The sequence below is a fragment of the Dunckerocampus dactyliophorus genome, chromosome 2 (assembly GCF_027744805.1).
Source record: "Dunckerocampus dactyliophorus isolate RoL2022-P2 chromosome 2, RoL_Ddac_1.1, whole genome shotgun sequence".
In the NCBI taxonomy this organism is placed as follows: Eukaryota; Metazoa; Chordata; class Actinopteri; order Syngnathiformes; family Syngnathidae; genus Dunckerocampus; species Dunckerocampus dactyliophorus.
This window is the reverse complement of record NC_072820.1, coordinates 22,227,091-22,253,885: the sequence shown is the minus strand read 5'-3', so window position 1 is coordinate 22,253,885 and position 26,795 is coordinate 22,227,091. Positions and strand designations below refer to the sequence as shown.

The window sequence follows — 26,795 nt, the reverse complement described above, 5'->3', positions numbered from 1 at the left end:
GTGTTTTGTGGTAACATTTTTGGCTTTATGGAACATTGTAGCGCTACTTAAAACCTCATTAAGATCCAAATGTGCAAAATGCAAATTCTAGCAATTTTTCAACTGGTCTTAAGATTTTGATCAGGAATGTATATCCCTATATATTTATACATATATATTTATAGTGAAAGAAATTCAAAATTTTCAAAAAATTCACACTTTTTTGTAAAACTGCTATTACCTACTACTACTTCCACATTTCTCATTTCTCAACCGATTCACCTCATTCCAACATCAACTCATTCAACAAAGTCAGGACATTCATGCTATTAGCCAGAGCACAAGAAATCCCATATATACATATATATATATATATATATATATATATATATATATATATATATATACACACACACACACACACACACACACACACATATATATATATATTTATACATATATATTTATACGTATATATTTATAGTGAAAGAAATTCAAAATTTAAAACTGCTATTACCTACTACTACTTCCACATTTCTCAACCGATTCACCTCATTCCAACATCAACTCATTCAACAAAGCCAGGACATTCATGCTATTAGCACAGCACAACAAATCCCAAACTTTTTTTCTGGAATGCAAAATGCCTTTGATCTAAAGCACAAGTGACAAACTTAGTCCCGGGGACCAAATCCAGCCCGTGCTGCAATTTCATTCAGCCTGCGGAACTGTTTGGAAAATAGCATTGAGTTGGCTTGCCTCACGGATCTTGTCAAGCCACCGTGCGGCCTTATAAAAGATACTAGTGTGAGGCAAATGGTGCTGTTTATGTTGATCAAAATTTTCTGTTTATTTGACCTGTTAATACATACAAATGTATATAATCCAGTTCTTTTGCTTATATTTCTGTTAATAAAATACTGTAAAAATTGCCATATTTCAGACAGACTTGAAATTGGTGATTAATCATGATTAATTCATTTGAAAATGGTGATTTATTTAATTTTTACAACAAACAAAAGATCAAGCGTACCCAACTACTCTTCAATGACTCTACAGATTAAAAATATCAACTGATCAACATGATCTGACCGCAGAACACTTCTCTGTGCATTCACTATGTCGCCAGCAGTACTAAAGTAATATAAATCGATACAGCAGATGCAGCAAATGAATCGTTACACTCCTATTAAAAATTTAACACACCTGCTCGTCATACACACCTAAGACCTTGTAACACTAAAGAGTCACATGACCCCAGGGAGAAAAAATGGCATTTTGTTGCCTGTGGTTTCGACATTGATGGCTGTATGTCAACTTATTTTGAGGGGACTGTAAATTTACAGTCAGCTAACTTGTACACCGACTACTTTACATTTTGTCTTTTATTTAGGATTGTCCAATGAAAAGATATAAAATATTTGCAAAAATGTGAGCGGTTTACTCTACACATTCTGTATATTATTTTTTTGTATGCATGAAATGTTTGTCCTCAAACAAAAAAGTTTGACATATGTTGACTATGTTGAAAACTGGGGCGGCACGGTGGCCTATTGGTTAGCATGTTGGCCACACAGTCAGGGGATTGAGAAGATGTGGGTTAAAATCTCCGTTGGGCACCTCTGTGTGGAGTTTGCATGTTCTCCCCGTGCGGTTTCCTCCCACATTTCAAAAACATGCATGTTGGGTTAATTGGCTACTCTAAATTGTCCATAGGTATGAATGTGAGTGTGAATAGTTATTTGTCAATATGTGCCCTGCGATTGGCTTGCGATCAGTCCAGGGTGTACCCCGCCTCTCACCTGAAGTCAGCTGGGATAGACTACAGCATACCCACGACCCTAGTGAGCATAGAAGATGGATGGATGTTAAAAACTATTAAGTCTATGTCACCCACGTCACAGTAGGCATTAACCAGGAGTTGTCGCATGATCCGGTCAGCTGACGTGAAGTCCCCTCTTGATTCGTTGTCGCTGCAGTGCACCAGCAATGGCGGCCAGCAGGTGTAAGCAATCACCGGCTTCTGCTGGGGCTGACGACCCCGACTCGAGCGGCGCATTCACCACCTTTTTCAATTTGAATTATGGATAAAACAACTCTACGGTAAAATACACACCTATTCACACTCGCCACCCATCATATTTTAAGCCGCTAGGTGTGTAGGATACGTGGAGAAAGTTAATTGGTTGTTAGCGCCGATTGCGCCATGAACTCCATTATGGAAATGTTTTTTTTCTTCACTTGGTTGTTAATTTACTACTGCGAGACTCATCGAAAATGGTTGTCTTTGGCTGAAGTTGTTGCTGTGTTACCTTGATTTCGGCTGTCATATTTTTTCATAATTGTCTCTGTATTTTGTCTCAATATTTCCCTTCAATTAAAGGAAGGGCTGTCAACCAAGCACATGCTAATTAAGTTACCTTCCAATGTCCAAATTAGAGCAAATTATCCTGAACTAACCGTGGTTCAATCACATCCTTTAACTGCATCTTTCATTTAAAAACAATTAAATATGCTACATTTAATTGAGAATGTGTGCTGGGAAGAAAACAGACTGCAAGTATTTGCTTGTATTAAGATTTGTTGAAATGTACAATGTGTTTAATTATAGTCAATCACATGTACTAACACATACCATACATTACAACAAGGTTTGTATATAAACTTACTAAAATACACCATGCATTGCCATAATACTGACATATAAATGATAGTGATCAACAACACAACAGACAAGCATGAATGAAAAGCTCTTAGCCAAGAAATGTGAACCCGCCCAGGGATGACTTTATTGTTGGCAATGGACACACGCTATTAGAGACAAATACATACAAATCACTCACAATGCATCATAAAACTTCCAAAATGTAATATTTTAGTTATCTAGCAGACAAAGCACAGATAAAGAGAAATGCTCATATTGTTTTACCTGGTCATGTCACGCATTTGCATCACTTGGTGCTAGGCAGAATTTGTGGTGGTCAATGGGCATATGGCACCCCCTATGGGTTGTGATCAAAATGTTTTGGACAACATGCTAGCAGACATATAATACGTACAGGTACTCTCAAAGTTTTGTGAGAAATTCAGTCTGACTCATGGGGTCAAATTTGGGGTTTAATAACAGTGCCACCATGCAGTGTATGTATCAGAAAAATAATAGCACAGCCAACACAGTAAGAGTGCACTTTTGGACAAATTTTCACCCTTTTGTGTGCTGGTGTTCAGGAGTAGAAGAGTTACACCATGGAGTTTCTTGATTTTTTTTTTAATTTTACATGATTGTACAGTATGTTACTGTAATGAGGAAAGTATGTACACACATGATTTGTAATTCAACCACTTTAAGTGTAAAGGCGAACACTGTCTGATTGAAGGCCTCTATCATTGAATGTGATGGTAATGTTTGTTAAATGTATTTTTTGACTTAAGGTTCTAAAGCGGGGATGTCCAAACTTCTTACAGCGAGGGTCGCATACAGAAAAATCAAAAGGTTGCGGGAGGTCACTTTGATAGTCTTTGCCTAAAACCATAACCAATACAGTCGTCCCTTGCTACATCGCAGTTCAAACATCGCTCCCTTGCTCTATTGAGTTTTCTCAAAAATTAACATTATGTTCGAGATACTACTACAACAAGGAACTTTTCCGGTGCTAATGGTGAGTTATTGTTGCTTTTCATGTCTACTATATTAGGTAATACGAGTATAAAGGTGACTTTTGGGGGTTATTTGTCTACAGGGCTCTAATGTTAAACAGGTTTTCTATGCTCTAACTACAAAAATATTGAATTTGTTAATATTGAATCCTAATTCGCGGAAATTTGCCTATCTCAGACGGGACTGGAACCATTTAACCGCGATAAACGAGGGACGACTGCAACTATTGGAAGGAAAAATCGACATCTTAGCTTTGTGTGATAGGTGACAAACCAAATAGTAATTAGTTTCATATCTAATATCTTATTAATACATGTTATTTTTACAGTATGCCCTTTGTACTGCATTGATGCACTTTGGACACCCCTGCTTTCAGGTTTTAATGACGGAAGGAAGAGCTACACAACAAGCTCCTCCCCGCTCGACAGCGATGTGATCGTGAGCCGGCTCCTACATACGTTGCCATAGCGCCGGCTCCACATCACCCTCTTTAGGTGACTTTTGAATTTGGAGCCGACAAAAACATAGAAGATGGGGTTGAGGCAGCAGTGTGAAAAGGCCAAAAGCCTGCTGACTTGAAAGGCATAATCCAGCACATTGAGTCCTGGACACCTTTCTGCAAGAGTCGCGGAGTCAACGGGCGTTTGTGGCCAGAAGTGTAAAGATTTTAGAAAGAGTGTGATGTTGTAAGGAGCCCATCCTACAAAGAAGACTAGCAAGAGCATGAAAATGAGTTTTAAGGTTTTGTTCTTGCGTCTTTGGGAGGAAGGACGCAGCAGTCGGCACAGGATCTGAGAATAGCAAAAGATGAACACGCCAGAGATGAGGATAAAAAGAAGGTTTTGCTGGTAGATTCCCCACAGGCTGACGTAGGAATCCTCATATCCACAGTGGCCCAGTCCATCTTGTTGTATGACCTTGGAGAAGATGAACGCCGGGGTGGCCACCAGGATGCTGAGGATCCAAATGAGCACAGAAGCTAGTACACTGTAGGCGCCTGCAGCAGACACCAGGCCGGAGAGAGGGTTGAGTACGGCCACGTAACGTTGGGCCGTCATAACAATGAGGAACAAGCCGCTGCTGTAGAAGCCCACGTTGAACACAAATCTCACCAATTTGCACACGCTCTCCCCTAATGTCCAGCCGAACATGTGGTAGTAGGCCCAGAAGGGCAACCCTGCGGTGAAGAGAAGGTCCGACACTGCCAGGTTTAAGATGAAGGCGTTGGTGAGGGATTTGACGTTCTCATACTTGAGCAGAATCACCATGACCAGGATGTTGCCCAGCAGACTGAGGACCACCACCATGGAGAGGAAGAGAGGACTGGAGATCTTTCCAAAGCGCATGAGGCCTGTCTTATTGCACATTTCATCTTGGTAGAAATCATCATCATATTCATCATCATAATTATCGTCTGTCCAGGTAGTTTCTGTGACGGTGGTAAACTCTTTTGTTGCAGCCATGTCTACTGTGATGAGAAGGAACAAATCACACAAACATGGAACAGAAGTTAACTTCAGTTTGGCCTTCAGATCATACATATACACACCAGAACCTCTAAAGTCTGACAATACCCGGATACTGGACAGTGCAGGTGAAGTTTCCTAGATTCCCCTTGTTTTTTGTAAGGGAATCAGGTATAAATTAATTTATGGATATAAAACAAACAAACAATTAATGGCAAATGCATTCACATTTTATTTGAATAAAGTGCAACCAACACTTCAGGTTGAATTAAATCAATCAAGTCTGTGATTAATTCTCTGATCTACATGACTTGAACTTGACTTAACTTTCGTGAGGCAGGGACGACTTTCAATATTAGTGCAGACCTGCTAACAAGTACGAATTTGTCGTACTTGGCATGCAATTTGAATATGCTTGTATACTTCACTGCTCTCCATTTTGTTGCATTTTGCTGGTTTCAGTCTGTACAGTACAGATATCAGTTTCTCAATAGTATTTCAAATTGGGTTGGGGGCAAAATATTTCTGTCCCCCAGTGGGGGCATGACAGAAAATGATTGAGAAGCACTGACATACAACACACTTACTTTCGCACCTAAATTGCATTTAAAGGGAAACGGGACCAAATTTCACATAAATAATAAAAAGTTTGACTGTAGAAACAATGAACGAATACAAGAGGCTTATTTTTGAGTTAAATAAAACTGCACTGGTTTCTTTGGGGGGGGGAAATCAATAATTTAATAAGTGTCTTTTTAACAGAAAAACTGCAATAGTACATTGTTTACCTTTTGAGTAAGATAATTGCAGCAGAAGCACTCTCCCGTCAGCGAAAGATGTTTTGTTTTGCTCCAATATCCATACAGTCCTTAGTGAAGACTCATTTGCACGTTGTTCTGCTGTAAATTAATGTGCTACTGTAACCCGCCCTGTTTCGCACCGCCCGCACCGGGGCTCGAATAGAGGAGCTTCGCAATGGGAGGCGAAAGCGCTGACCACACGGCCAAAAACTGGACTGTCGACCGTATGTCGCAGCCTAGCTCTTACGGCAGAGGGAGTGAGGTTTACCAACGTACACTTGCACAGCCTCACAGGCTGGCATCCGTTAGACTACCACTCTCGTAGATTTTTCAAATGGGCGCTACAGTTTCAGAGCACATGAGACACAGCGGTTTGGCTCTGGATTCAGGAAGAATGAACATGTATTGGTCCGTCCTTTCACTTTTAAATGTTCGGTTTCCTCGATTAACTGTTGTTACTTTTGAGAAAGTCATGGTTCTGTACGAAGATTAAGCGACAAAAATGGATGGTTGTCATTCGCTCGGCAAGTAAACTATTTCATGGGCTCATTTGAGTGACGTCACCACGTCTGTCACGCTGACCATAACTTAAGTAATTACGCCCGCAAAGTCCCGCTGCGATCCTTCCGCGAGCATGATTATATGTTATATTTCCTATTCACTTTAATTGGTCATCACTGAGTCCGGATCCGGACCGAGGTCCGACATTTGGTGATGGCAGATATAAAGTATATAAGTATAAATCCAGTATAAAGCGTGGTGATGACATCACAGGCAGACCGAATCGAGGGTTGCGTCCGAGTTGTAGGACGTCTACAGTCATTCTTTGGAGAACAAAAACACACAAGCTTGTGCTCTTTGGAGAGGACAAGCCGACTCCGTTTATTCCACTGCACATGTGCCAACCACACTGTAACCCTTGGCAACCACAACAGTCGCTTTTACATGACGTTATCCGTGCGCCCCACTTAACAGCCATGACTAATCAACTAACGCCACATCAAACTGTTACACCAGTTTAACGTCTTTATCATTAAAAGTGCTCACAAAAACACACATCCATAGAAAACACACATCTGTATAAAGCCTGCCATGCTTAAATCCAATGCTTTATACCCTAGTATCGATTTGATCGATTGATTACATTTGATCTATTTACTGTATATGTCGTCCAGAATAGAAATTTGCTGGCCACAGATCGATGTAGTTGGATCACAGGATTATAAATCGATGCTTCGATGAATCGTTACACCTCAAAAATATTTTATTCATTGAAAACACCTGACACTTAACATTTTTGGGTTTAATAAAATGTTGCGTACCGTATAATTTTGTCATAATGAATATTGGAACAACTATATTTATAACCCCTATCCTATGTAAATAGTGTTCAAAAAGTACAACACTAACTTACAACACTAACACTAACTTTCTTTGAATGAATTACATTAGTCAATAGGAATTAAATTATCAACAATACTTATGTTTTAAAAAGACAAATGTGGACAATGTTGAAATAATTTCAGTAAATATCCTATTACATAAGAGTAAATAATGTAGCGAAAATACTGTACCTGCACAAATGCTATAGTTAACACACCAGAGTTCTTTATTTGGAGATGAGTGAAAGCCACTGTTCCTTATAAAGCCGTGAACATCATTTTTAGGTCGACCACGCCCAGTACTTTCACCTCTTGCATTTTTGACGAATATTCATTCAAAACAACCAAAAAATAAATGTAATTCAAATTTAAATAGTTATTGATGTACAACATAAAAGATTGAAATTATATCATGATATATATACATACACACTTATATAAGTGTATAAATAAATAAATAAATAAATAAATAAATACATACATACATACATACATACATACATACATATATATATATATATATATATATATATATATATATATATATATATATCATCTTACAAATATAAATATACCAGTTTGTTAGGTGGATGTTAAAAGGTTATATTGCACGTATATTTTTTTATTTTTTTCATAATTTTCTACATTTTACAAAATATTATTTAAAAAATACATAATTTTCTTTAGCAGATATATATTTCATAAGCATGCTTAAGAAATTAAACAAAACCCTGCTCATCTCAACCAGACTTAAACCGATTGCTCGAGCCGCGCCGACCCGGTTGGTCAGCACACCTGTCAATCACGGGTTAGCACCGTCCCACTCAGAAGCAAGTTTCTACTAAAAACAAACACAGTTGTTGTGGCCTCTCTTTGGGAATTTTACGTCAAGTAAGTGTCATTTTTATGTGATAATATATTGGGGGTTTTTTGCCATTAGCGTAAATGGCAGTTTGTGTTTAAAAACATTTACAGGACCCGGAAGTAGGTAGTGGCTACGGTATAAATTGCGGTCTCATGTGGCGCATTGGGGTTATATTAATGTTAGCTTGTGGCCACCCGGAAACTGTCTAATAAACTAAATACGCATGTTTTGTCATGGTTAAGCAAATAAAGCATGAATTAATTTGAATGATGTGGTCTCTAACTCTGTTGTCTGTAATATGTCTTGAAATTAGCGTTAATTCATTGTAGGTACACACTAGTTCCCCCAGTGTCAGCCATTGTGGTGTGTCTTTAAATTGTCCATCCATCCATCCATCCATCCATCCATCCCTCCATCCATCCATCCCTCCATCCATCCATCCATTTTCTATACCGCTTCTCCTCATTAGGGAGCCTATCCCAGCTGACTTCGGGGTACACCCTGGACTGGTCGCCAGCCAATCGCAGGGCACATATAGACAGACAACCGTTCACACTCACATTCGTACCTATGGACAATTTAGAGTCGCCAATTAACCTAACATGCATGTTTTTGAATGTGGGAGGAAACCGGAGTACCCGGAGAAAACCCACGCACGGGGAGAACATGCAAACTCCACAGAGAAATGCCCAAGGGACAATTGAACCCAGGTCTTCCCGATCTCCAGACTGTTACTGTGTTGGCCAACATGCTAACCACTCGACCACTGTGCATGTCTTTAAATTGTTTAATTCCTTTTAACAACAATAAGAGAACATTTCGAAAATTCTTTTATGTAATCCAGAATTTCTCCATAATGGCCTCCTGCACATCTGTTGGCCAGAATCAGCTGCAAAGGGTCATCAGAGATCTGCATGGTAACAAAATATAACTTTGCACTGCATCATACTGCGAGACCTGTTTCTAATGTATTCTTAAATTTATGTGTTAGATGCCGTGTTACAGTTGAGTAAAGAACACAAGGAGTATTCGGAACCTGTAACCGACGACAGCACCAACCTGCGCAAGTTCTTCTACAAGTTTGAGTACCTGCTGCAGGTTCGGTCAATGCTGTAAACTGACCGTACACATCAGTCTCTGTTTTTTTTGTTGTATTGAGACGAATGATGTGTGTTTTTCAGTTTGACCTGAAGGAGAAGACAACATTTCTCAGCCAGAGAAAAGACTACTGGGATTACTTCTGCGACTGCCTGATTAGGATCAAGGGTACTAATGATGGCATCCGTTTTGTAAAGTCCATCCCCGAGGTAATCCCACTGTGCACGCCCAAAGACATACACACACCTGAGATGCAGCAATGCCGTGCAAGGCAAGTACAGACACAAATACACTGAGCGTATTATCATCTAACTAATCCTGTGGTCAGTCACTGGGCACCACACAGATCAATTCATTCGGCTTCTTTCACCTGCAACAACTCTTCTTCCTCCGCTTATTCACAGAAATCCAAAGTGGTGAGCTTCTTCTCAGACAACATAGCTGTAGTCAAACTTTGTACTCACTACTTAATGTACAGTTAAATAGAATTTAATTCTTCCTGTATTTTGTTTAAAGATGGAACCGGTCATAAAACCTTTCTTTAGAAAGATTGAGAGCAGGTACTTTAGTATGTTGTCGTCTTGTCTATTTACCCACAGATGATGATGACAGTGACCTATATTTTGTAACTTTAAGTCTAAATGGACGCCTCATTATAAGGCAGTAGAACATTCAGCTTTTTTTTTTAAGCGTGATTTCAGTGAGTGCCCAAATGACAACTTAATAATTTACGTTGCTAATGTTTGTTGTAGAGATGCTGTGATTGATCAGCCACGATTAGCATTGGCCGATTTCCGTAAAAACCACATGATCAGCATATGCCGATAAATGCCTTTCAAAGCCGATTACAAAAAACTATAGCCTAATGTGCATGTCTGCTGTGTCACGTGGGGCTTCCAACACCCGTATTGAGCCGACAAGGGACGCACTTGGTCTCGTATTGCCATGAGAATCAACACTAGTCTGTATAACCTCAATGGGTTCACTTTGACAGCTTGACACAGGCTATGCCAATCAATGCCAGCGTGTTTGATCACTCCCTTGTCAAACCTGTTGGTGTTCGACTTTTCTTGCATCTTTCTTTATCTTTCTACATTTTCCCAAGCTCCCACTGGCAGCAGCTAGCTAGCTAAAATGATCCGCCTAGCTTCTCGTCTTCGGACTCCAAATGTCACTTTTTACCACAGTGACATTTTGTTTTTGAAACAAACAAGCAATGCGGTTAGTTCAGAGCTTGTTTTTGTCCCACGGGGAAGTGGATATCACGTTCATGGGGTATGTACTAACTTTTTCAAGTGTCACTGAACAATCTGTTGTTGTCATTTGTGTGTGGTTGTTTAATGAACATAAACACACAGTGTGTCCAACTCCTGTTTTATATCAACTGTAGATCACAGGGTTCTTATTGTAAAACTTCTTTGTCAATTACTCTTATAGTCCTCTTGTGTAGTGTTCCATCAGTCACAAATTTGAAGGACTCTCCAGCTGGTGTCCTGAAAGGAGGCTGTCTTGCACAAATCTCTCCATCTGCTAACGTGCCGCAGACATCAGGCTTACAGGGGGACCACAGTGCAGCGCTCAGCAGGCCTTTTTTTTTTTTTTTTTAATTGAATGGATCTATTTTACACAAGCATACATTTGCACAGTTTCATTTGAGATGACAGCTCATGGGATTAGTCTCTTTGGATTATGGACAAAACAGCATCTTGAATACGCCGTCTTACCTACTGGGAAGACACAGTGTAAATATCCAGTCCATTATCTGTGATTAATTTTGTTATTATTTGCATGTGTCCTTAGTTAAAAACATCGCTGGGAAAAGGAAGGGCCTTCATCCGCTACTCGCTCATTCACCAGCGTCTTGCAGACACATTGCAGCAGTGTCTCATAAATCAGAAAGTCACAAGGTCAGTAGAAAAACCCACACGCACAAACCCACTTGCTGTCAACTTAGTTTTATGCCATGCGGCTGTTTTGCAGGGCTCCTTTCTCATGAAGTGTGAGTCCCTCTTCCTTATTTATGTATATCTTAGTTCTCCTTTCGCAGTAGAAACATTTTCCCTGTTGACGCCTACAGCGACTACTCGCTTCCCAAACCCAAAAGCCCCAGATGAATTCAATCCAGAATAAACCACCATCCAATGTGTAATCTACTATCTTTTTATAAATTGGTTTGATTGTTTCCTTTTGTACCTTGCATTAGGAAATTGTTTGTTTGCACTAGTTATAATCATACAATCACAATCAACATATTGTTAAATTCCATAACTGTTGTAGATTGTGTAAGTCTACTTCAATTTTTTGGGGTTTATATCCCTCAGCGACTGGTACTATGCTCGGAGTCCCTTCTTGGATCCCTGCCTCACCTCGGACATCATAAACTATCTTTATGAGCTCAACCAGATCCAATTTGACGTGGCAGCCCGAGGTTACGATCTTGACGTCGACTGGCCAGCCTTTGCCAGGTAACTGCTGCTCACTCATGTTGACATCAGCAGCTGAAGATTTCTTAAGTTTTTGTTAGCGGGATTCTCGGCTGAGGCTTACAGTGCCTTGCAAAAGTATTCACGCCTCACTTTGATCAATGTAATATGACTTTTTTGACAAGAATTTTGGAAAAAAAGATTCCTTTCTTGTCAATGTGTAAAGAGATTTTTACAAATTGGTGTAGATTAATCAAGTTATGTGGATTTGTTTCAGTCAGACTGGCACATCTGGACAGTGCAACTTCCCTCCCATTCCTTCTTGCAAAACAGCTCAAACTGTCAGGTTGCATCGGGATCAGGCGTGAACAGCTCTTGAATTCCAACCACAATTTCTCGATTGGGCTTTGACTTGACCACTCTAGAACGTTACCTCTTTGTCTTTGAACTAGTTCTGTGTATTGCTGTGTGATATTGCAATATATATCGTAGGGCAACATAAAAATGTCTACCATATGATGTAATCCCCTTTACATTTATATTGTAATTTTAACGTCTGGGCTGTGGTTAGCTCAGCTAATTTAACGGCAGCAACACTACCACTTTGTAAACCAACAAAACCTGAAGAGGAATTGGTTGCAACAAGAGAGGAGTTCCATTGTTTGGACCAAACAACACGGACCAAACAGCGGATAATCTGCAAAACATGCCGGCAACAAATCATTACCAGCGACTCTAACACGTCAAATCTTTTCTATCACTTCAAGAGACAGCACGAAAAATAAACTGTACATGGTCAACCGGGGTTTCAAGCGCAACTAGAAACTAAAAAAGTAAACACACATGCTAACATTGCCATAGCTCTGGATGCTTTATTGTTATACTCCAGTCTGTACTTTGCTGCAGCGGTTCATTTTCTTGCTGCCGTTAAAATGTGTCGCTTTACTTTGGACACCTTATTCTCCTCTTTTGTTGTGAAAGTGAAAAGTTTTATTTGATGTCAGGTTATCTGGCATGAGTCAACTTTATTTCCTGCCTTTATTCACATGGAAGACGGACATTAGGGGCTGGCTCATCATCCTTCCGGTGGAGGCCTCCCAGTACTTGCTCCAGTGCCAGTAGTCTGGTCGGCAGCTATTCCCAGATCCAGGTATAACTCATTAAAACTAGGTCTGTCAAAAATAACACGTCAACAGTGGTAACTAATTTATTTAATTCATTGAATTTAAATTTGTAGAAATGTATAATTATTGCATGTGCATTATGGCAAGCCACACCTCTCTGTTATGACTGCAGACGGCGGCGCAGTGTAACATCCCCACATAGTCAGAGTCTGACGCTCTTTTATAACTTCATTCTGACCTGAACACATCAACAGCAGTGCAATTCCAATACCATACACATATCTCCAATTAACAAACACATCTATCCGTTCATCTAGGGAACAACACCTATATATATATATATATATATATATATATATATATATATATATATATATATATATATATATATATATATATATATACACACACACACATACATACCCCCCGCGACCCTAATGAGGAGAAGCGGCAAAGAAAATGTGTGTGTATATATATATACTGTATATTCTGTTTATAAAATACAGTCAATATATTTTCATCATTTAACAGTCCTAATTAAAATATGGAGTATTTGTTTAGATGTGAGCTGTAAGAAGGGTTAGGGTTGGGCATCGAGTCTCCCGGCTAAAAAGTTTGTCTTAACTTCATAAAAAAGAGGTGTCGGCTCAGTGTAACATTTGCAACAAAATGATTCACGGTGTAGAAATAACAGTCTAAGTCTAACTTTAAGCAGTCAGAATCAGGAAAATGTCAAACAAGAAATGAGTGTAACCGAGGGTTTCAGGATGTTCACTGATTTTGTGGAAGTTCGGTGTAAATAAATGACGAGCTACGGCTAGGCATTTTTATTCATGTGCACAGTCCGCCTCTATTACGAACAGTCAAGACACCATCTCAACACACTTCCAGCCTTCAAAATAAGAGTGCTTTGGGCTACATCCTGTTTATTTGTGGTAACAAAATAAGGGTGTCATAAAAATAGCTTACGCCAACATTGAGGCAGCAAACAAAGTATACTACTTTTCAAAAGTAAACATCTTTTGTGAAAGTGCACTCCTGTAAAAAGAAGAATCATAACCTTTTATATTCAAGTTGAATGGTTTGACATTTATATATTGGTTGAAAATATCCCTGTGAAAAATTCATAGTACAGTTGATACTGCTAAAAGTTCATATAAAAAAAAATTCATTGGGAAGTTCAGACATTTCATCCAGAAAGAACTCCGGTAAGCACGCTCAATTAAACCATGCATACTTTTATGACACTGCCTCATAAGAGCATCAGAATGGAGAATCGTTAAGAACCGGAATCGAAATAAGGAATCTGAATCAGAACCAGAATCGTTCAAATTCAAACAATGCCCAACCCTAATGAAGGTCTTATGTTCCATCTGGCATCCAGGCTCAGGATGTCCCAGTCCCAGACTTGAGTCACCTAGGTGAACTTGGAGGACAGGGAGAAGTCTCCCCTCGCAGTTTTGCAGAGAATCTCCGCGTCAAACTCGATCATTCCGAGCTAAGGCAGCACAAGCTTCTGGCACGGGTGGAGGAACTGGACAAAGAGGCGGCACAGCTGAAAGATGTCGTAAATAACCTTCATGGCCAGTTGGTAGAAGTTCAGAAGACCACAGCCCCCTCGCTTACGACAAACATGGATGTTAGTAGTCACTATCAGACATGTTGGGAAGGTAAAAACAATGAGCTTCAGAATAGACTGACAGCTACTGAGAACAAAAACATGAAACGTCTGTCAAAGCTGGATGAGGCTTTTAAAGAAAAGGGAAAACAAACAACAAGCTATTGCGATTCGGCCTGGAAGATTCAGGAACTCCTGGAGAAACTGAAGACTGCGAAGGAGGAGAGGCTGGAGGCCAAGAGGGATGCTGAAGACAGAGCCAGACATTTAGAGCATCTGTCTCAGGAGCTGAAACTGCGGGAAGAGGAGTTGAGAACCAGCACGGAGAAGCTGGCCGATGTCAAATCCAGGGCCCAAGACGAGCGCGAGAACACCCTCAAGCGGCTGGAGGAGCTCCAAGGCGCCGTTGGTCGCATTCAGGGAGCCTTGACATTGAAAGAGAAGGAGAGCGGAAACTTGAGAGCGCAGCTTCAGCACTTGCAGGCCTCACTGGAGTGCAGAGAACGGCAAGCGGAGGAACTGAGGAGGAGGCTGCAGGAGGAACGTGACGAGATTGAGCGGCGATGTAGCGTCAGAGATAGCCAGAATGAAACCCTAGGGGTTCAAGTGCTGGATCTGCGAAAAACTCTGAATAACAGAGAGCGAGAACTTGCTGTCAGCTCAGAGAGGATCAAGCACTTGGAAGAACGTTTGGAGAAGCTGAAAGTCCAGAATGAAAGTCTGATTTCTAAAGCTGCTGAAGACGACATCTGCGAACAAACTGGGAACCTCGAGAAATACAAACCCAAGGACTGCAAGCTTATGGAGTTAAACGCCACACTACTGCAAGCTGTTAAAAAGAGCGAGGAGAGCATTGTCGAACTGACTCGCAGCAGGGAAGCCTTGTTAGACCAGCTCACTGCTGTGAGAGTTTCCGAGAGGTATCTCAGGGGAAGGGTGGAGGCTGCTGAGCTGTGTGTGGAAGACCGTGAGAAGAAGCTTCTAGACGAAAACCGCCATTTGGAGGAGCTTGTCCAGAAGGCTCTTCTTGAGAAGGAGCGGTCAGGGACTGAATTGAAGAGCGTACAGCAGGATAACAGGGAGCTTCGAGAGATTCAGTCCTCTTTGAAAGAACAACTGGCTGAAGCCCAAGAGGAGCTGAACTTGCTTAAAGTCACAGTGTCCAATTTGGATGAGAACCTCACAGAGTCCCAAAGAAGCCATGCAGAGCTGCTCATGAAGCTCCAAGAAAGGGAGGAGAAGCTCAGAGAGCAGACGGCAAAATGTGATCTTCTGAAGGGTCGAGCTGAAGTGCTGGAGAGCAGGGCCTTAGAGTTGCACGATGAAAAAGGAGCGGCTGAGAGCAATGAGAAAACACTAAAGCTTCACGAGGAACATCTGACATCTGAGAGCAAAGAGGCTCCTTTCAGGCTGGTGATTGCTGAGGCTCAACTCGAGCTCAACCTGAAGGAGGTGCACCGGCTCAGGGAGGAAGTTGTGGATCTCAGGGCTCAGCTCCTTTCTGGGACGGAGGAGAGAATGAAAGCTCAGGCCCTACAGGAGGTGACTGAGGCCTCCAGAGAGGATCTTAGAGTCTTGACAGAACAACTCAAGGCTCAAGTGGAGGAACTCAACCGGCGGCACGTAGATGAGATTCTGCGTTCTCGCGAGCGTGAGGAAATGCTGATCCGCGAGCGAGATGGTGAGGCCCAGGCTCGGGCGGGTCTTGCTGCGGAGGTGACATCCTCGAGAGAGGAGCTTCACAAGCTCAAGCAGCGCTATGACGCCATGTGTCTGGAGAACAGTGACTCCAGGGAAGCTCTACACCGGGCCAACACTGAAACCGCGGAACTGGGAGTTCGCGTGTGCATGCTCACAGCCGAGAAGGAGGAGGCTCACCTGCGCTGGGAGAGCCTCTCTAGGAGGCTGCGAGAGCTGGAGGACGAGGCCTCCAAGGAGGAGACGAGGTTGGACGCTCGCACTGAGCAGCTCCGCCGGGAGAACCAGCAGCTTCTTAGCAAGCTCCATCGTGAGGAGGAGCTGTGGGCGACCACGCAGAAGCTGCAGGAAGAGCTCAGCAAGGCCCAGGAGGAGATGGAGACCGTGCAGGACAGAAGCCGCGAGGAGGTGGAGGCTCTCCGCCTGGAGCTGAGCAACCAGTCCGTCATCCATAGCAGCCAACTGCAGGTCAGACAGACACCTGCAAAGTGGTGGGATAGCTTACAGACTAGCTATATCAGCGTTTGTGTTGTCATTTTAGAGTGTGAATGAAGAGTTGATGGACGAGCGGTTACAGCTGATGTCCGAGCATGAGAAAGCTGTCGAGGTGGAGAAGAAGCTAAAGAGTTTAGAGGTGAGAAGATCTTTTAATGTAAATTAAAGGTCCCATATTATACATAGTATTATTCAGGTTTTTAAAATAAGTATCATAGGTGCAACTGTAGTGTACTGGAGGTGTGTTAGCCTTGATGCTTCATTTTAAAAGTGCTTTTAGTAAGACTCAATGGGAACATACCGTTTTGTGTGTCTGTAGCTTTATACAAATGAGCTGTGTTTGTCTCCGACAGAGTGTCTCCAAGAAGTTGTGTACTTTTGAGAGGCAGGGAGGACTTTCAATATTTGTGCAGACCTGCCAACATGTATTCATTTGTCATACTTAGCATGCAATTTCACTCTTAAATACCTTTTTGTATGCTTCACTGCTTTCCATTTTGTTGCATTTTGCTGGTTTCAGTTTCGAGTTCAGTCTGTACATTTGTTTTCAGTCTGAAAACATTTCTGTCCCCCGGTGGGGGCATAACAGAAAATATTTGAGAACCACTGCTTTCCCTAAAGGTTCTCCTACAGGCTCCCCTGTATAATTATAGTTTTACATGCAGAAAACAATTCAAAATGCTTATGAATGCATATAAAGGATGAATGAAAGGGATAAATTAACATTTATGGTTACTTTTACCTTTGTTGAAGACATGAAAATTTACAAAGATACGATGTGGCAACAAAGTCAACATCTACACCACCTTTGTGTTTTGTCATGAGTTATTTCTTAAATTCAGGAGTGTTTCTTAGTTTTAGTCTCTGCTTTTATTTTGATCACGCAAAATAACGAAAAATGTAGCCAAATAAAACGTACCAGCATTTGATTAAGAAGAAGAAGAAACACTATTGAAGAAAAACGTATGGCAAAACACGAAGAGTGTCCATGTTGATCTCGCTGCCATACGGTGTCTTTGTCATAATGTCTTCAGTGAAGGTAAAAAAAAAAAAAAACCTTAAATGTTTATCCCTCTCATTTGTCATTTATATGCATTTAGAATTGTTTTGTGTGTAAAACTATAATTGTAGAACTATAAAACCGTGTTTGTGTTAACGCTTTTGAGACCTGCGGTGTAACTGTCTTAGTTAGCAAAGAACTATAGAGTCAACCGGTGATGACATATAGCGACAGAGCCGACTTCCAGTTCTTGTTTCCATGTATTAGCAAGATGCTAACATGTTTTATGATCTAAAACATAGATTAAGAAGTTGCACTTAGCTGTGTTCCATTTTGGGGTCTGCATCCTTCCAGTGCTCATTTGTAGGGTGCATGACGTCATTGCGGTGCGCAAAGGCTGTCCCAATCTGACAAAGCTCCAGGGATCCTTAAAATGTGGCTGACAAATGTGATGCAACCAGGAAATGTCCCAAAGCCTACACCGTCCCATTTCACATCAATGACTCATAAGATGTTAAAATGTACAGTGTGCTTTACACGCTATTTACAGGAAAGGAGAGGAATCAAAGAGGACTGGTATCAAATCACCACCCTATGTTCCCAAAGTGGGGTATGCGTACCCTGAGGTACGCCAGTTATAATAGGGAGTACGTGAATAAGATGTAAAAAAAAAAGTTGTAGTATCTCCAATCTCCTGTCTCTTAAGCTATCTTCTAACTGAGCAACTACATCTACTACTACTTTCTGTACACATACCTTATTCATATCGAACGTCAAAGTTATTAAAGCTTTGTATCAGTAGCACCATTTTTGTCATGCTAGTATCAAGATATGTTTTAGTAGCATCATTAACCTCATAAGCGTCATCAAGGTCTTTGATAACTTTTAGTGTTTTTCGGTTAGTGTATTGTGCATCTTGACGTGTTAATACTGTAGCTGTGTCCAATTTCAGGGTCTGCATCCTTGAAGTTGAAATGTGAAATAAAAACAAAGAAAGTTGAGTTGATAAAACGTCCTCTGCGATCTTCTGAGCCTTTTCAAGTACAGGCACGATAAATCGGCAAAGAAGCTGACACACATCGTACATTAGAACATCTTTAAAATGTTACTTTTGTATAATAGGGGACTTTTAATGTTAGGATGGATGATACCTCTTACGCCATTTTAATTAACACTGATCATTATTATAATCAGATTGCTTTAGATATGGGTGTACCTACTGTGGTGGTCATACAGGAGGTATTTGCATAGAACCAGCATCTCACTGTGATGTTACCGTTGCTAGGCTGAGGCACAAAGATCCCGCCAGCAACTTGTGGAGAAAAACATCCAGATGGCCCAGTCAGAAAATCTTATCCAGCAGCAAAAAGACGTGCTAATCCATCTGAGAATGGCTTTATCAAGGTGAGATAAATATTGTTTGTATAAGCATCCATTGCGGTCCAAATTAAAGCGCCTTTAAAATCGTGTATATCGAGGGGAAATGCTTGTTTAGTGTTTTATCATTCCTCATGGACATCTTCATTATTTTTTTTTTTTTCCCTCCCCCATTTTGTTGTCACTAATCAACCTGTGTTTGAGTTTAGATGTGAAGAGGACATGGAGGGGGTTCAGCTGGACTCTCAGGAGCTGAGGAACACTCTGAGAATGCTCACACTGGACAAAGAGAACTTTGACCCAAGGATGCCTTCCGAAGTCGACCATTTGTACTGCATTGCGGTCGAGGAGAGGATTGTGAAGCTCATCAGGTATACAGATAGCCTCTCATCGCTGTAATGCCACAATTAGCATGCCAACCACCTGTATTGCTGCATGTGATGATGTACTTAATGGTCCTCTCTGCAGGAATATGGACGACCTGTGGCAGAAAATGGATGCCGTGGAGTTGGAGAAAAAGCTGCATGATGAAGACACGGAACGGGACATCCACTGCTGCCAGAGCTGTCACACATCCTTCGGCTGGAGGCGCCGCAAATACACCTGCAGGTCAGATAGGCACCACATCTAGCAATACAACCACATTCAGTCAGACTTCCCCATGTCACTACACTGTCAAAATTCATACACTCATGAACTAAGTATGCAGTGTACTGGGGTGTCGCATGATCTCGTGTCACAAGATCTTGCAAGATTAAAAGAGGTTTCTTGTTTTCTTGTTCAGGAAAAAAATGTCTCGTGTGCACTAGGCCTGGGACAATAATAAATTAATTCATCACACAATAAATGAAAATTAACTACATTTTTCCGGCCTCAATACAAGACTCGATCAAAGTTCTTATTTACTGTTTTTTTTAATTATAATTTCAATTGTTATTTGGTGATTTAAAACCACAGTTTTAAATTATTTCAAACAACCAAGCAACAAGAAATTTTTTTAACACGGTTATGATAACATTAAAATAAAAAAAATCTCCCTCTGCTGTTACAATTTTTTTTGCATATTTTAACATCAGCATACATGACTAAGTAAAATAATCATCTTGAATGTACCGCAGCAGTGTTGGTGTTGTAAAACATAAAAATTATTTTTAAAGTGCTACTTGCTGAAATTAATATGACAAGCTACAAAATTATACATTACAGCTTATTAAAAACTACTTCTGTCTCCAGTATAATAAGCTACCTGCCCCTAGGTGTGCTTGATGAATGACATTGCAATCAGTTAATTTTTGATGACTATTTTTTTCTGATCAGATTCTGTAGCCTCCCCTTCTGCCAATATTGCCTGCTAAGTGCAGGGAGCCACCAGCAGGGCGGCGCCAAAGAGCTCTGCTGCAGGGACTGCTGCAATCAGCACGGCATAGAGGCTGAGCGTCCCCTACAGGAGGACGTCACCAGGACCATCACGCCGGCCTCAGCCTTCAGCCGGCTGTTGCAGCCTTTGAGAGCTGTGACTAACTTTTCAGAAGGTGTGGTGGAATTTAAATAAAAAACAGCAAAGATTAGAACATTTCTGACATGTTTGGAGTTTTTGTGCGTATTCTCCAGGAGCAGATGACAAGGTGGAGGATGGTGTGTTTGACATTATCACAGAGGAGGAAGTGAGTGGAGTCTATGTTAGTGGCGCTTTTTCTACAGCCTGCACTCCTGGACACAGACAGCAGGAGGCAGCACAGGAGTAAGTATCACAGTTGAGTTCACTTCTAGTGTTTTTGCTAAATACCAACTTTTTAAATGCTCTCTAAAAAACAGCATTATAGACATTGCGGTTTCAACTTGAAGGCCCTACAAATGCACTATTTGGACACAAGTATTGGGGCACCTGCATATTATTTGACCCCTAATCCTATGCAGAAGCAGCAGCATCACAAGGACAGGAGACGTCCCATCAGAAGACACCACAGAGGGCCATAGGGATGGTGCTGTGCAAGATGCAGAAATCTGCCTGCTCAAGTCTGGAGAACTCATGTAAATTTTTCACTTTTATTTTTTTTTTTGACTCATTGCAGTATCTCGTTCACGTGCTGTCTGTCACGTGTTTGGACGTGGAAAGGAAGTTTTGGTTAATATTTACGTTGAAATGGGAAGTGAGACTTGAGAGACATGTGAAGTGAAACACAAGCCCAAATAGTTTTAGCAGATTTTATGCACTGAATGCATCTCATGGCATGAAACAATTCAGCAATGACAAGATGTATCATTGTGCTGCAAGTAAAGAAAAACATTCACCAGACAACAATAGATGGCTCCATAAATGAATCCCATGAGGCAAATTCATATATCCCTAGACTCTTCAACCATTCTGACATGATTGTACATATGCATTGTGTTAATGCCCTCTGCTTTAGGTTGGCATTTCCCTTCACGCTGGAGGACATCTCAATATTCGGCGACACGCCACAGGAGCTTTTCATCAAGGCCAGCTGCTACAGCACCATCCCCATCAGTACAGGCTGGCCCGGCGCCACCGTTACCTGGACCTTCACCTCGGAACCCAAGGGCATCTCCTTCAGTGTGGTATTCCGGGAGAGCGCAGAGACGCCCCTGGAGCAGTCCAAGGTGGTACAGACATGTTCCTCTGCGGTTGCTTGTACACTTTTAAACAAGTCTGTTGTTTTTTCAGGTTTTGATCCCACTGACTCGCTGTAACTCCCACAAGGAGACTATAAACGGGGAAATGAAAGTTAGAAACGCTGGAGAGTACACACTCATCTTTGATAACTCCTTTTCCAGGTGCAGGGATCACAGTTTATACTGATGAAGCATCAATAGCTGGAGTAACATCTTTTTTTTTATGTTTTCTGTAATGTAGGTTCATCTCCAAGAGAGTGATGTATCATCTGGCACTGGACAAACCGGCGGCGGCATGTGACAGCAGCGACCTCCTGTAAGAGGATGTCTAACAGGTGTAGATATACTCTACATCAGTCAGTGCAGTCAAGATGTTAAGGTAACGGGAGCAGAGTCTACTTGATGTATGGAAACCTCGGGTGAGGGACCTTCAGAAATACCTTGACAACCACAAAACATACAGTTAATCAAAAAAATCCAAGAAATAGCATCACTGCACAAGAAATAAACTTTTTTCTATGATTTTTGTTGTTTAATACTATTTTATACAAAAATGCTTAATGCAACAGCATCGCCATTTCTCAGTGCATTCAAACATAATCACAACCAAAAAAATGAGCGGTTCATTCATCAGGGACAAAAAAATAGCTATGTTTTTTTTTTTATTTGCAAACATTGAGTGTGTATTTACAACAGGGATAGAAAAAATAGCAATGTTCTTGCAGCATCTACTGTATATCTCATTCAGTCTGCAGTCATCAGGTAGCTGTTACCTAGCAGTATATACAGTTGATCAGTGGTTCTCAACTGGTTTGGCTGCGGGACCCACCATCACCCCTCAATGACAAGCGGCGACCCAAATTGCGGAAGTTTTTCAACTCATACTTCCCCTGTCCCAGCTGACTTTGGGTGACAGGCGGGGTACACCCTGGACTGGTCGCCAGCCAATCGCAGGGCCATCTCACAAGTCAATTCACTCGATTCAATTTCACAGCAGAGGGAAGCTTTGACAAGGCGTGATGTTGTGTAATTGCATGTTTTGTAGTACAAAACTGTATGCCTGTAATTGTTTCTTAATGTGTAAAAATGAATTTAACATGTTTAATAACTGCAAGGCATATTGTAGGATTTGGAGTAGAAACATTTTTTAGGGATTTTTATTCAGTTTATTTAATATATATATCTATACATATACACATACATACACATAGTATACGGCCGTTCCTCACAATATCGTGGTTCGATTATCACTCCCTTGCTATATCGCTATATGTTTTTTTCAGAAATTAATTAATAAATAATCGCTGTTTTGTGGTAGACTATGGTCTATTATTAGTCAAAACATTGAAATTCAAGTGATAGATACAATTCTGGTAACTAGGCGTCAATAATGACACAAAACATTGAGGAATGACTATGGTTGGCCATCGAGTCTCGAGCATTGATGGGACTAACTTTCCGATTCTCTCGGAGGATCGTTTAAATGTTTAATTTCGATTCCGAGTTTCGATGCTCACTTTGCTGTAAGAAATAGCTGTGAACACGAATGAAGAAGAGGCCGACAAGCACGAGCCAAGAAGAAGCAGCTAAAAAGTTTGGCTTAACGTCATAAAAAAAGAGCGGTCGGCTCAGTGCAACATTTGCAACACAATGATATACAGTACAAAGGAGGGTGCACGATCAACATAATTAATGTTCACACATTCATAGTGTAGAAATAAAAGTGTACCTCGTCTTTGATGCGGTATGTTGAACTTCCTCCAAGCAGTCAGAATTAGGGAAGTCCAACAATACATGACATCTGTCTCATACCAATGTAAGCCAGGGTTTCAGGATGCTCACTGATGTGGAAGTTTGATATAAATAAAGGACGGGAGCTACATCTACGCAAGTTTATTGACTTGCACAGTACGTCTCTGGTTGCAACAGTCAAGGGACATATTCAACCTACACAACACACTTTCGGCCTTCAAAATAAAAGTGCTTGGGGCTATATCCTGTTTAATTGTGTTAATGAAACATTTCTATTCAAGTTGAATGGTTTGAAATTTATATACTGGTTGAAAATAGCCCCGTCAGAAATTCATAATCAAGTTGATAAAAAGTTCATATCATTAAAAAATGGAAAATTCATGGAAAAGTTCAGACATTTCATCCAAAAACAATTAGGCACTGGAATCGCAACAAGGAATCTGAATTGGAACCGGAATCGTTTAAATTCAAACGACGCCCGATCCTAGACATTACCTTGACACGGCATGAAGTCAGACATGGTATGGCCGACATGATAGAGTGGGGGGAAAAAAGTTCTCCTCCCATTCCATGTGGAAGTGGAAAGTTTTTAGCTTCTTGAGTTTAGAAGAAATAAATTCCAGGCTAACTGGTTAGCTTGCTAGCCTGTTAGCCCGACTGGGGTCCCTGCAGCACAAGAGTTTCAATGTGATGTAAACAATAATAGGAGTGTAAAGGTGACAATAGTGGTATTATTTAATGTCTACAGGGCTCTTAATAATGTTAAAACCCGTATTTAGAAAGTCATAAACAGGTTTTCTATGCTCTAGCTACAAAAAATATTTCATTTATTAACATTGAATCCTATCTCGCACAAATTAATTTAACGAGGTTTGGGATCCCTTGCATTACTGTAAATGCAATTTGATTATGTTCTATCAATAATACTAATTTACTCATATTTATTATCATATTTATTGTTATTAATATGATAATGTAACAAATCCAGCAACTTAATTTGCTGTCAAATCAATGCTCTTCATCACATTGATGCAAAAAAAAGCCTTTTACTGTTGGAGAAACTCTCCCTCATTGTGTCCAAAACGTTTTATTTTATATATACATACATTTCTCTCAATTGTTGCCTTTTTATAACGTCAAAACTAACAGGAAATGGGTTTGTTAAGTTGCGATCATGATCCAGAAAAGATTACGTTGAAGAAGCAGTACTTCTGCCAAGCTGCAGTAATGCCATACATGTGCTTCACTGGCTTTTTGACAATACCGTATTGACCCAAATATAGGACCACCCTCAAAATGAGATGATCCCTCTTTTTCAAGACCTGTTTTTGGTAAAAATCCAAGACAATTTTTGAAAATCATGTTTTGAATATCCGCAAACTTGTGTTAGCCATTGTGTGAACTGCTCTGCAGTTGTTTGATGATGATGCTTCATTGATCAACTTTGTCTTGAAATTAGCATTATCACTCTTCCTCTGTAGTTTGCTAACTTGCTAACAACCTTTTGATTTTTTTTTTCCAAGCGCGTCACTGTTTCTTGTCTCCAGGTCACTGGTGTGTTTGTGCGTGCGTGTGACAGGAAGAAAAGCTGTCACTCACTTGGGCAAAAGTAGTTTTGTGCCACCTGTTGGTTTGCGTGTCTGAAGCTCGGAGCACCTGACTGTAAGACAGGGAGTCTTGATTCAGAATCTCTGTGTAGGGAAACACCTTATCACATCTTAGATTTGGGTGAATGTATGGTTATCATTTCTCTGATTTTTAATTCTACGAATGTCCGTTGGGCTAGGAAGTTAAAGAAGGGTTTATAAAAATGTGCTTTAATTTTATGTACTGACTTATTTTAAAGAAAAAATTACAGAAATGTGAAGCGCCTGAATTGTGAAAACAATGGGGATAATTTAAACAAAGTCACGCATCATCCTCTGACTTAACCCTAAATGGTCTTAGACCATCCAAACCCTACTTGGGGTTTAAACTAAATGCCAAGCAGGCCAGCCAAACCACTTTAGAGTAAGGGCATTCTGGATAAGGAAGATAATGTTGGAGTATTGGAAGGAAGGGAGGAAAATGGTAGTGGAGTATCCTGGGAGGGTGGTAGAGGGCAATAACAGTTACCTACCTACAGCATAATGGGCTTTCTAAATTAAAACTGCATTCACATTAGTCTGCAAATTAAATTTATACTTTTGTGTACTGACTCAAATTACATTACAAATAGAACCAAAATGTGTCTCTCAATATGTTAAGCTACCTTTTTTTTTTTGGAAATTGAGGAAACATTTTTTGTACACTCTCATACAGTGACATATTGCCAAATATATTGGGAAACATGTGAAGCCGATTGAAAGATTTGTATTGAAAGGCTTTCGATGTTATTTTTAAACTTAGTTGACTTTTATTTTTCCTCTTCCTTACACTAGCCATGGGAACCTTTTTAAAATGACTGTCAACAATGTTGTAGTGAAAATGTTTACATGCTGTATATTTATAGTAGATTGGACAAAATAAACAAGTTTGTGTGCTAGTTTATTGTGATTTGCATGTTTTTATTATTATTGTTATTATTACAAATCATTCCATTATTTGACTTTGAAACTTTAAAAATTGGTAATAAAAATAGAAAAACAAGAGACGAGCCCGGGGGCCATTTGCAGCCCACACCTCGTTTTTATTGGCTTGGTTTGGTTTGGTTTATTTTGGTTTGGTTTAATTTTATTTGAACATGCATGCAGGTTACAATGGAATACATCAAAAACCTTATTTAATCCTACCCCCGTCTGTTCCACATCTTGTGCAGTATATTTTATTCACTTCCTGTATTCCATGTAATGCAAGCATGACACAACAATAATAAGATGAAGGCAAGCATAATAAAGCAAGTTTAAGACTCTTCTGCCTTTTATATTTAGCAAACAACTGCTTGTATAGTTTTTTGAATTCGCTCGTCTTGGTACATTGTTTGAATTCTTTGCTCAATCTTTGCTTAATTCCGCATACTGAAATGCTGTGGGTTTTCAGTGTTGTTCTCGCATATAAGTGTTTTAAGTTAAATTTTCCTCTAAGATCATATTTCTCCTCTTTTCGAGAAATACTGGATGACTTTTTTTGGTAACAAGTTGTTAACTTTATGCATTATTTTAGCAGTTTGAAAATTTACTAAATCAGCAAATTTGAATATCTGTGATTTTAAAAATAAAGGGTTTGTACTGTATGTTTTCTATACTTGGCATTACGAATTATCCTCACCGATCTTTTTTGCAGTACATTGATTGAGTGAAGATTGCTTTTGTAATTATTGCCCCAAATCTCCACACAATAAGTTTGATATGGTAATACCAATAACAAATTTAGCTTTATTCAATATTGAAGTATTTTTCGCCACCTTTTGTTGTATATTTTTGATATATGTTTATGGCATATTCTCAA

At 40.2% G+C, this 26,795-nt stretch overlaps 2 protein-coding genes across 7 annotated transcripts; one reads left to right on the top strand and one right to left on the bottom strand.

Annotated features, from left to right (window-relative positions):
* Positions 1 to 2,041: 2,041 nt before the first annotated feature.
* On the top strand, positions 2,042 to 26,506 carry LOC129177215 (FYVE and coiled-coil domain-containing protein 1-like). 5 transcript variants are annotated; one of them, XM_054768089.1, is made up of 18 exons: positions 2,042 to 2,082; positions 8,995 to 9,067; positions 9,142 to 9,248; positions 9,332 to 9,457; positions 11,049 to 11,155; positions 11,570 to 11,713; positions 12,725 to 12,821; positions 14,180 to 16,579; positions 16,653 to 16,745; positions 18,892 to 19,010; positions 19,193 to 19,354; positions 19,452 to 19,592; positions 20,301 to 20,515; positions 20,595 to 20,724; positions 20,901 to 21,014; positions 21,395 to 21,605; positions 21,670 to 21,779; positions 21,859 to 26,505. In XM_054768089.1, exons 2-18 carry the CDS (start codon positions 9,007 to 9,009, stop codon positions 21,935 to 21,937), a joined length of 4,416 nt encoding a protein of 1,471 aa, XP_054624064.1. In that variant the 5' UTR covers positions 2,042 to 2,082; positions 8,995 to 9,006; the 3' UTR covers positions 21,938 to 26,505. The 5 variants fall into 5 exon arrangements, with proteins under 5 accessions (XP_054624064.1, XP_054624065.1, XP_054624063.1 ...); XM_054768090.1 differs by lacking the exon at positions 2,042 to 2,082 and adding an exon at positions 8,086 to 8,176 and having other exon boundaries at positions 20,601 to 20,724; positions 21,859 to 26,506; XM_054768088.1 differs by lacking the exon at positions 2,042 to 2,082 and adding an exon at positions 8,086 to 8,176.
* LOC129177216 (chemokine XC receptor 1-like) lies at positions 2,889 to 7,498 on the bottom strand. 2 transcript variants are annotated; one of them, XM_054768095.1, is made up of 2 exons: positions 7,478 to 7,498; positions 2,889 to 5,105 (listed from the first exon to the last, which is right to left on the bottom strand). In XM_054768095.1, exon 2 carries the CDS (start codon positions 5,098 to 5,100, stop codon positions 4,036 to 4,038), a length of 1,065 nt encoding a protein of 354 aa, XP_054624070.1. In that variant the 5' UTR covers positions 5,101 to 5,105; positions 7,478 to 7,498; the 3' UTR covers positions 2,889 to 4,035. The 2 variants fall into 2 exon arrangements, with proteins under 2 accessions (XP_054624070.1, XP_054624068.1); XM_054768093.1 differs by lacking the exon at positions 7,478 to 7,498 and adding an exon at positions 5,892 to 6,155.
* Positions 26,507 to 26,795: the final 289 nt, after the last annotated feature.

What these genes read in the sequence shown, in the direction of transcription:
- LOC129177216 (XM_054768095.1), bottom strand. Translation starts at nt 5,100, where the DNA reads ATGGCTGCAACAAAAGAGTTTACCACCGTCACAGAAACTACCTGGACA.
- LOC129177215 (XM_054768089.1), top strand. Translation starts at nt 9,007, where the DNA reads ATGGCCTCCTGCACATCTGTTGGCCAGAATCAGCTGCAAAGGGTCATC. An exon ending in AGAAGCTAAAGAGTTTAGAG is followed by an intron (nt 16,746 to 18,891) that starts GTGAGAAGATCT and finishes TACCGTTGCTAG; the next exon opens with GCTGAGGCACAAAGATCCCG. An exon ending in AGGATTGTGAAGCTCATCAG is followed by an intron (nt 19,355 to 19,451) that starts GTATACAGATAG and finishes TCCTCTCTGCAG; the next exon opens with GAATATGGACGACCTGTGGC.